At 39.3% G+C, this 10623-nt stretch overlaps 1 protein-coding gene across 1 annotated transcript in view; it reads left to right on the top strand.

Moving 5' to 3' along the window:
- Window positions 1–6008: 6008 nt before the first annotated feature.
- Window positions 6009–10623, top strand: part of BTBD16 (BTB domain containing 16) — a 46644-nt gene continuing 42029 nt past the window's right edge. The window contains exons 1-3 of the mRNA XM_074960029.1: window positions 6009–6124; window positions 6796–6862; window positions 9018–9174. Of these exons, the coding sequence (XP_074816130.1) occupies window positions 6009–6124; window positions 6796–6862; window positions 9018–9174 (340 nt within the window). The remainder of the gene's footprint in view (window positions 6125–6795; window positions 6863–9017; window positions 9175–10623) is intronic.

The following is a 10623-nucleotide window of genomic DNA, read 5'->3' as shown; positions in this document are numbered from 1 at the left end:
AAATATATTAATTTCTGTCAAGAGATACCTGTGAGAATTAAATTACCAATTTGGTAGAAGAGGCTAGTCGTGAGATGATGAGAAAATATAGGTAGTTAAACATGAGCTCTTTTTTTAAAAGTTCTGTTAATAAATCTTAACTCTTTATCATGTATGGATTAGCAGAAATGTGACAAATAGTAATATAGGTAGCCATTAAATTCTTCTTATTAATGCTCTATAATAATGCACCATGTAGGTGTGCATTATTGTAGATGAAATAAAATAACAAGTGTTGTAATTAATTAATTTATGCTTATAAACTCATACTTATAAAAATGCCATAGCATCAGAATGATTGCTTCTTATGATGCTCGTCTCTTCACTACGTTTGATCGTTGGATGTTTAGATTCATGTTAATAAGACAGTGAAACAAGTAGGCAAACTTGAACATCTTGATATGTTTTGGATTAAATGTGGCTCTGTTGTAGGTGGTGTTATGAAGTCCTGTTCATTCAAATCATTCTGTGAACGGGCAAGAAGGGATGGATCCAAAGCACCTGGAGTGAGCGTTCACTGTTGTTATTCAAACAACTGTAATGCCAAAAGCCTGGGTTCAAGAAACACCATCTCCATAAGCCACTTATCGCTCCTTGTCTCTGCAGTGTTGTGGCATCTGCTGTTTAACTTGAAGTGAAAAACAAAACAAAACCCCAGTAAACCCACGCTACAAGGCTGCCTTTTTAGAAAAAATGACTAACTAGTCCTAAGAATGTTGCTCACATATAATACAACAATTAGTGGAGGTTAGAGATATCTGAAAGGGAGTAGTTAAGTCTGGCATGAAAAGATGGAGGCTCAAAGGAAATGTACAGTGGCGGATATAGATTATACTGTGACTTAACAGTGTAGGCAACCTCCCTCTCCTACCCCCTCTTTAGCCTAAGGAGCTTCTAGGGATAATATATAATGTTCCACTGGAACATACACATTATTACAGAACTTTTATACATTAATGTGATATTATACCTAGAAAAAAACCCACCACCTTAGCTGCAAGTAGCAGCCTTGTAGCATGGTAAAGAAGGATTTACTTGTTTGAAATGATTTTGAATTGTTGGCATAAGTAAATTAAAAAACAAACTGAAAATTTCAAGAAGTAATTGAAAAATCTAATACACCATAATGTATCTAACAATCCTTCAAAGAATGTTCATCATCATCATTAACATGAATCATTCAAACCAAAGTTGAGGAGAGGAGGAACAATGTATGAAAAGATTCTACATTATGGATATTTTCTGTGGACCAATATGACAATCTGAGAACCTTGCTATGAAACAGCAAAACAACATTAATCTGCAAAATGGTTGTCAACTGGTGGGCTTCCTTCCAAAAGATCAACTTACTCTGTTGCTAGATTTAAGGACAATGGAGTTAATCCCAGTGTCCTAGCCAAATTACAACTTGAGTAATGACATTCTGCTTATCTAAATGGCCTCTGTGATTTCAATTGGATATAGTATTCTTTGCTTCCTGTCCTAAATGTAGGTATTTTAATAATGTGTGAAGTGATCCTTGTATATAGAGCCTGATTCTCCTCTAATTGACTTCAATGGGAACAGGAGCAAGACTATAATAATTTGTGTATTTGCTTGTACAGTAAAGCATAAAGCACTTCGGGTCATTCAAGATGAAAGGCACTATATAAACAGCAGGCATTAGTAGTAGTTCAACTATTGTGTGCTCCATAGCAACCTATCTTAATTTATGCTTAATATTCATAGCTTTTTAAGGCCAGAAGGGACCACTGTAATCTTCTGGTCTGACCATCTGCATAACACAGGTCATAGGACTTCGCTGAGTTAATTTCTGCTTCAAGTCCAATTGCTGTAGCTAAATGAGGGTATATTTTTAATATGGATTTAGAGATCTAACTTTACAAAATCATTGAAGAAAAAACTGGTCTTTGTGTTTATGGAACTCACTAGACAAATGCAACTGTACTCACAATACAATTACAAATTCACTAGATTTCCAGTTTTGGTTCTTCAGTAATTTGTTGAAAATCATTGCAAGACAATAACTTATTCTTCGGAGTCTGCAGGCATCTACAAAACTCCCTTCGTTTTATTTAGGATGGCTGTAAAATCCATTTGACTTAATTGCTGCTTTACATAAAATTGCTGACGCTGCTATATCTTCAGGATATAGTGTAACTCTGATATGCTTTGAATGTATTGCTGATTATGCGGACCAATGTTATCGAATTGTTTCCTTGTACTCGCCCATCTGTCCGTATCCCATCTGTTGTTTTTTGTCTTATATTTAGATTGTAAGCTCTTTGGGGCAGAGACAGTGTTCTATGTTTTTACAGTTCCTCGCACAATGGAGTTCTGGTCTATGACTACGGCTCCTGGGAGCCACCTTAATAGAAATATTGAATAATAATAAGATTGCAGCAGCACAAAGGAACTCAGCTGAGAGTATTTACTAAGACTATTCACACAAATGTAATCTAATATTTATAAAAGGGTATTTAGCAAATCAGCAGGGTTTTTTCATTTTATTGTTAGCTTGAATTACTTTGATCCAGCTCCTTGAAACTGTTATATTCTGCTAAATATTTATTGTCTTTATTACAGACAGTTCTGTAATAGTGAAGCTATAGTCAGAAGTAGTGTCTTTCTACATTACATACTTTTATTTTAATGAGAGAATAAAATGTGTGCAGTGTCTAATAATGTTTCTTAGTTAATAAAACTGCATCTTTAAACTGGGATTGCCAATCACTTCCTCTGCTGAGATGTCTTGAGAGAATCCCTACTGATTACATTGCTTAACAGGATATATTCTTTGAATATGTTAAAGAAAAAAAAAAGTATGTAGTGGTTAGTTGTAAAAATTGCACGAAAGGGGAGATTGTTAATTTTTTGGATACATGCTGCCTTTCACCCAACAGCTGAAGCTAGCATTTGGGGAAGGCCCTTTAGCCAAGTTGGATCTACCTGATAGTTCCTTCAGTGGCTACTATTCAGCATTAAAGGACCATATTTTCCTTTATATACATGTAACATTTAATTTGTAATACTGTAATTTGTAACATTTGTAATACTGGAAATTAAATATATATGTTAAACCTGTGTATCTATATAAATAAATAAATGATGGATGATGTCTGTGGAGTGAGCGTTTAAGAGATGTCTTAAAAAGATTTTAGATATAGACATTGACTGAGTTGGTGGTGGGGAGAAGAGTCCCAAAATCCATATAAAATTGATCTCCATTCAGAATACAGTGAGACCAGACACTAAAAGTCAATATTTGCCATCCAGAGAAAATGGGCAGGGAAGTATTCTAAAACTTCTGTGTGCAGGGCTGGTCTTATGGAAAGTAAAACATAAGGGACTTCATCCAGTTTTTTCCTCATCTAGGATCAAGTTTGTCTACCCGTTTCTGACTGTTAGGGATGCTAATTCTTCCTCCCAAAATGTTGAAAGGCCATGGGGATGAATGGGATTGGGGCTGATTATGGGAATTGATTCTTGCTTTCCGGAAAGTGAGAGTCCAAAGATGGGATCCGTTGGAACAATAATTTGGTTTGGTTTTACTCCTAGCCTCTGACCTTCATTACCTTAGAGATCTATGGCTACTCCCTGGGAGGTGGGAGTGGCTAGGTGGGTTCTTGTGGACTCACTCATTTATCTCTACCTGTTATGGTAGTAGACCAAAATGGAACGTCTACACTGTGAAAAAAGACCAATGGCAGTGAGTTTCAGAGCTCAGGTCATCAGACTTCATCTTGAGGGGCTCATACTATAGGGCTAAAAATCGTAGTGTAAACATTCAGCGTTGGGCTGGAGCCTGGGCTCTGAGATCCACCCCCCTCACCGGGTTTCAGACCATGGGCTCCAGCCAGAGCCCAAATATCTACACTACTATTTTTAGCTCTGTAGTGCGAGCCACGTCAGTTGACCCAGACTCTGAGACTTGATGCTGCGGGTCTTTTTTTTGCAGTTTAGACATACCCCAAATCTCCTTTGTTCATCTCCTTTGGTCACTAGAAGCAGAGACTGGGCTTCCTCATTCTCCCAGTCTCTTCAGAGATGGTGAGACTGTTGTGACTAAATGGACCTTCTGAAGAGGAGTAGGTGGGCAGGCGATGTCCGCCTCCCAATGAAAAGAATCCATACTCTGGAATGGTATTTCTGGGACACAGATTCCCAGAATGTAACCATCTGTAAGAATGGCAAACCCCAATCAAACCCTTGCTTAATGGACAAACCCTATAGCTTTCACTCCCTTTCCCTGTAAATTAGTTTCCCTTTGATTGCAGTCATTTTCTAAAGAGTTTCAGGCACTCAGACTGGCTCAATACTGAAATCTTTTGATTCAAGGCTGCAGTGGAATATTTCAATCCACATAAAAAATTGAAAAAAGAAAATCAGGAAATACCTATTACTATTAAGTCTTTCTAAAATGTGTGTGATTTTAAAAAAGGCTTAAAATTTTGGTCTAATTTGTGAGACAAACACACCTGTAAGAATTTATACATCTATGTTGACTTTGCTTCATCCTTAGATTTTCCTGCAACTACAAGCAAGCTTCAGGATTGGTCTCTAGTTCTTGATGTGGAATAAGAAACTCTGGAGGCTTCTGACTTTTAATATCTATATTAAAGGGGAGTACTTAAAAATAGATTGTGGATTTTAATGATGGTGCATATCTAAACTGCCATCCAGGGATTTGGGAACTGAGCGTATAGTTGCAGTTCAATTTCTTTTATGTGAACATTTTCCACATGAAGATTCAATTTCAAACCATTGTTTGGTAGCGAATGAAATAAAAACTTGTATGCAGCACTTGTGTGTGTGTGTGTGTGTGTGTGTGTGTGTGGTGGGTCGTGGGTCAATCAGTATCTGTGTTTAAATATTCTGCTGTAAGGCTGTTTCAGTGTGAGTGTAACCCATGCTGCCTCTTTGTCTCTTCTAATGGCAGACTAATGGTGGACTGTGCTACTGGCTTTAAGCTAAGAACTCAGTCTTTTTGTTCAGGCAGTAGAGATTTATACTCTTTGATCCATAGGGTTTTGGGTTCAGGCCCTACAGTTGACAACCCATCCAGAGACTTCACATTATACAGACATGCAGCCTCCCAGTTGTGATCCATAATACTAGTATCTGGGCCATTTTGTAAAAATGTACATCAGCTATCAAGGGAGGATTAGTCTCTAGCACAGCTGGGCTACCCTTGTTCTTATTTCTGTCCACACTATTCATAGTAACTATGCTAGAGCTAAGTTAGCTGTAATAGCTTTTACACGTGGATGTAGCGAGCACAGTTCTTCTGATGCAATGCATAGGTACAGGTAACTATCGGCCACTTAGTCTGACATCAGTCCCAGACAAAATAATGGAAAAGCTGAGGAATGATTCAATAAAGAATTAAAGCATAGGAATATAACTAATGCTACTCTACAGAGTTTTATGGAAAACAGTCTTGTCAAACCTGATTGCCTTCTTTGAGATTACAAGTTTGATTGATAAAAGATAACTGCAGAGATGTGATATACATTGACTTCTGTAAGGCTTTTTGATTTTAAAAGTTAGGTCTATATCATATAAAAAACCACACGTTAAATGGATTAAGAACTGGATAAATGACATCTCAAATACTAGTTGTCAATGGGGAATTATCAAATGGGGGTGTTTCTATTACAATGTAGCTGCAGGATGCTTTATACATCATTTCTTCAAGGATTTCATGATGTCATAATAGGAAGAACTTGTCATAGTAACAAACTGTCTGCATCTGATGACCACTAGAACGGTCCCTTGTGTTCCAATACAGACTGTGTCTTGTGTCTTCCATGGAAACATGATGCAGTAGCCTGTCTAGAAGAACTCCAAGGCAGTGGATGGCAGGGAAAAGGGGCTGTGATCCTTCTGCAGCTAGTCCCCAACCCTCCCCAGCTGTGTTTAAGACCAGCAATACATAAGAAAGTTTACCATTATTAACAGCATTCATCATGGCGAATTTAAAGACTACTGCTGGTTTAGTCTCCAGTCGGAAATCACTAGAGTTAGCACAGCTGACTACTTTTGTTCCCAAGATTCCTTCATTAGAAACTAAACCAGCAGACTGGTAAGTATGAGTGAATGTTTTCAGATATATTTGAAAGGAGCAGTGAGATTTCCTGCTGAATGATGATTCCTTGTCTAATAAGAGAGATCACTTCCCATCTCACAGAATTGACTTTTGTTTTCAAATGATTCCTGCAACACTATGCAACTGATACATGCATGCTGCAGGAAAACTTCCTTCTGACGTCTCACATACTTGCATTTTCCTCCTCTTATCTACGGGGCTCCTAGGCCTCTGCAGCCATTACTGAATTTAGCCTAAAAAAAACCGCACTGGGAGGAAAATATCTCCATTGTATAGCTGTGGAAACCAAGGCACAAAGTTAAGGCCGAATTTTCAAATGTGCTCACTAATTCATTGTGCCTCAATTTGAGACCTCCACGATCTCACTTTCAAAGGTGCTGAGCATCCCAGGGCCCACAGATTTTAAATATGAAATGGTCAAATTCTGTCTTCAGAACTGGCAATGCATTTCCCATTAATTCCCCGGGCATTGCGCACCCAAATCAAAGGGTAGAATTTGATCCTTCTCTAGTAGAGAGAATATGAGGAACGTTATGAATTTTTAAAATGTAGTTTTGGTCTCATGCTTTACTGACATGAACAGAACCTTTGCAGAGATTTTTTTTTTTTTTTTTTTGAAATTTTAACTGTGTTCCTTTACCTCTCAGCTATTTGCTCTCAGTCCCTTTTGCAGCCCTGGGAGGACTTTCCCCAAGTGAAAAGAAAATACCCAAGGTAGGTATAATATCTTCAGATTGATGCCTATGTCTTGTTAGAGTTAAAACGTCTAAATAGCATAAGAATCTCTAAACTGTCACTCCCAAACATACGACAGTTATTGATTTTTGTAGCTATAAGCACTGAAGACTATGATCTATTCTCTCATTGATAGCATATATATGAGGATAACTACCAATAATGCTAATGGGAGTTACACACATGTATTTACTGTTTTATAGGCAGGCTCCTGAAAACAACTAGTAGACACCCTAGAACTGTAGTAATTGTAATTCAGTTCTTAAAGGCGAATCCATTGTGACACAGGATAATTAGGTGGCAGAGATTGCAAATTTCACTCCAGCTTTTTGGGGTTGTGAAGTTGATGAGATTCAAAGTGCCATTGATCTGCAAATGCAGAAATGGTGCAGGGGTGGGTTTCAAAGCCGAAAGCCACCATTTTATTATGCTTTAACTTTAATAGGGAGGTCTAAACTACCCTCTGGCCTCATAAATGGCCTCTTACTAAATATATATTCAACCCAACCCCTACAATTCAGCCCACCTTTGGATCCTTTCTGTGAGGAGGGTTGACAGCACCTCCGTCAATGAAAATTTAAGGGGTCTCTTTCTTCCTCCAGGCTAACAGAGTCCACCAGTCCTCTCCAGGGTCTCTCATCCATGCTTGTCTCTGGGAACACCCTTGAGCATCTCACCTGCACGGTCACTGGGATGCCAGCAATTAGCTTGGCGTGTTGCTCCACCCAGTGCCTGGTATCTGCCTTCCACCAATCCAATCTCTAAGTTCTCCTAACCACAAATTGGTCTCCATGTTTGATAAATGAGCCCAGTTTCCCTGTAGTGCTCAAGACCATTGTACCTGATTTTCCTGCATGCAGTGATTGTATCACCTGTGTCCAGTAAGACTGTAGCGATGTCCTGGTTCACACTTCTCCAGACGTGATCCACATAAGGAGATTTGACAGCTTCCTGTCCTAGCTGCCTTGCAAGCATTTCAAACCAAACCTCCTTTATGTCTGACACCACTGGCCCGTATCCAACCAGCATTCCTGCTAAATCCTGACTCTCAAATTCACCTCGTGCAAACCTCAAGAAAGATCATTCTTCCCTAAAACAATAATCAGTACAGTAGATGAATGTAAGTATCCCCCACAACATGTTCCTCTTCCCTTACCATCAAAGACGGACAGCTTTGTCTCTAAAGCCCAGCTGCAACCTGCCTGTCACTCCACCACCCGCTTGTGGGCCCAATGCACCATCAAGTGCCCACAAATCCAACCTTCCATCCCGTGAGGTACAAAATAATTTACCAGCCTACCAAATTATTTCATTTTGATCACTAATAGTTAAATAAGTACACCTCCAAACAGCATAAATCAAACAGTGAAAAAGGCACAGCCATCTTAGAGAAAATCTTGGAATAATTCTCATATAAGCATATACATGTTTGTACTAAGGGCAAAATTTTCTTTTCAGACCCAATCAACACTTCTCGCCAGTATTTTGCTCTTTCTACCATACATGTATAAAATTCCCATTGACTTTGCAGAAAGCAGGATAAGAGAATGGTGCAAGTAAATAAGTGTGGCAATAACTGGAGCAATGCAGAATGTCTGTTATGACCTTGAAAGGCCTCTAGTTTCAAGTTTTGTTATAATCTCAGAATTCAGCCTAAGCATATCAGAAGATTCACATATATTACCAGTGACCCAGGGCCAATTTATTGTTTCACACAGTAACTAAATTAAATGTGCATTTTTTCATGCTTTTGTTATGAAGCCAAGTGAATGTCAATGGCTGTAGTGGAATTTTGATTGGGATAAGAACTGAGTTTAGAAGTCAGAGAGAGACTCTAAGTAAGGTGGGTGTGCATAACTTTTTCAAATGGGTATTGGCTTAGTAAAACCAAGACTAGTGTGGTATATGTGGGTCCTATCTGATAAGATCTCCCAAACCTCTAGGTCAGGGAAGAGAAGCTACTACATAATTCTGGTTTTCACCCATCTCCATTCTGAGAAGTGATGACTGGTGTACACATTGTAGATTTGACTTGATAGAGTGCTTGCTTCTGTGCTCCAAGAACACTCTTGGTGCAGAAACCCAGACCTTGAGAAACACATATTACAAAGATTTATCGTTATGTTTGTTTAAGGCTCCATTGCCCTTGAGACGTTACTTCCGCATACAAGCTGGTTTCACCAATCGCTGGCAGTTCCCTTACAGCCTAAGCTGTGATCTCTTAGGAACTGCACAAGCCAATAAGGCTTTCAGAGTCTGCCTCAACGAGACCCTGAAGAGGATGATGACAGGTAGGGAGACAGGAGAAAGCGTGATTTGCTATTTCTCATGCATTTTAAATAGAAATGCGCCCACAAGAAAATCTCCACTCCAAACACTCCTGAACTTTGGGTAAGTTTGGATTTGAACTTAGAGTCCCCCATCCTCCCAACTAAAACCCACGGCAACTGGGTGCCACTTGGTACTTGGGGAAAATCCATCTGATCAGCCACTACCTTCAGATCTAGTCTATTATTCCAGGGATGAATAGATGGCTGTTATATACCCTCCTAGATGTTTGGAACCAGCCAACTGATCCCTTCTCCTTCTTTGGATGTTCAGAATTGGCCTGTAAACCTACTGCTAGAGCTGAGCAATAGACATGATGTCTTTGACATATCAGCTGGTGCACACTTCCCTCCCCAATCTCTGTAGGGCTGTTCTTCTGGAGGCAGATGGCTTGCTTACCCTCTCGTTCTGCAGCAACGCAATGTTGCCGGCTCTCGCAATGTTATTGTGAGTTTTGCATATTTGCTGTGTGACTTAAAGCCCCAGCTTCTGGAGACAACCGAGTACACGAGAGTCTCAGCTTTCATTAAAAAAATATGTTTCTAATTCTTGTGGTTGCAAGGAAGAGCTTGAAAATGTGACCACCTGTACTGTAAAAACTCAAAAACCAGAAATCAAAGAAAAAACCCCCAAATTTATTATTTTTAAAAAAAGTCTTTCTTAAAAAAAAAAAGGGCCAGTCTCATTCTTTTTGGAACGGACTTGATTTTGCATGTTTGGCGTTGGCAATGAGACACAGAAATGCTGCTGCTATCCATTTAAACATTAAAATATTTAGGAGCAAAGACCAGAGATGGTAAACAGATCTAACAACAGCCTTCTGGAGCATTCACAGACTCGACAGCAGCAAAAGAGCCCAGCAAAGCATTTCTGGTTTTGCTGCTGCAGAACAAGGGAGTGGATCCCCAGTCAAGAGGGAGCTTTGGGTGGCGCAGTGGCTGAGGACCTCAGAACCTCAAAAGACGTTCCAGTTCTGGGGGAAAGGTTTTTTTTGTGAGGACGGATTCTGTGTTGGTATCTGAACCACTGTAACAGCCCTAGTCACAGCTGTCTTTCATCACATGGCAACGTGTTTGAACAAATCTTTTAAGGGTCCCTTCCTAAAAGATTATCAGTGCATTTAGGTGAAGCCATTATTAACCCATAGGTCCGCAAAAAGACCTAATCCCTGGCAAAACTAAAAGTACAGGTACAATTCGCATCAGAGACGTGGGTTTTCAGTTATAAGTCAGTCAATGCAGAGAGGATTTAGTCATCTAGAAATACAGTGGTAAATAATACTTTGCATTGTACAATGCTTTACATAGCAATGGACTTAGCCACACAATACACCTTTGAGTTGGGCAAGAATGGTGGCAAAGCTGCAGCTGCCTAAAAGCTCACAGTTGTTACTCTCCTTCACAATATCACTA

This window comes from Natator depressus, chromosome 7, assembly GCF_965152275.1.
Source record: "Natator depressus isolate rNatDep1 chromosome 7, rNatDep2.hap1, whole genome shotgun sequence".
NCBI classification, from domain to species: domain Eukaryota; kingdom Metazoa; phylum Chordata; order Testudines; family Cheloniidae; genus Natator; species Natator depressus.
Note: the sequence above shows the minus strand (reverse complement) of the source record. Positions and strands in the feature narration are given on the sequence as shown.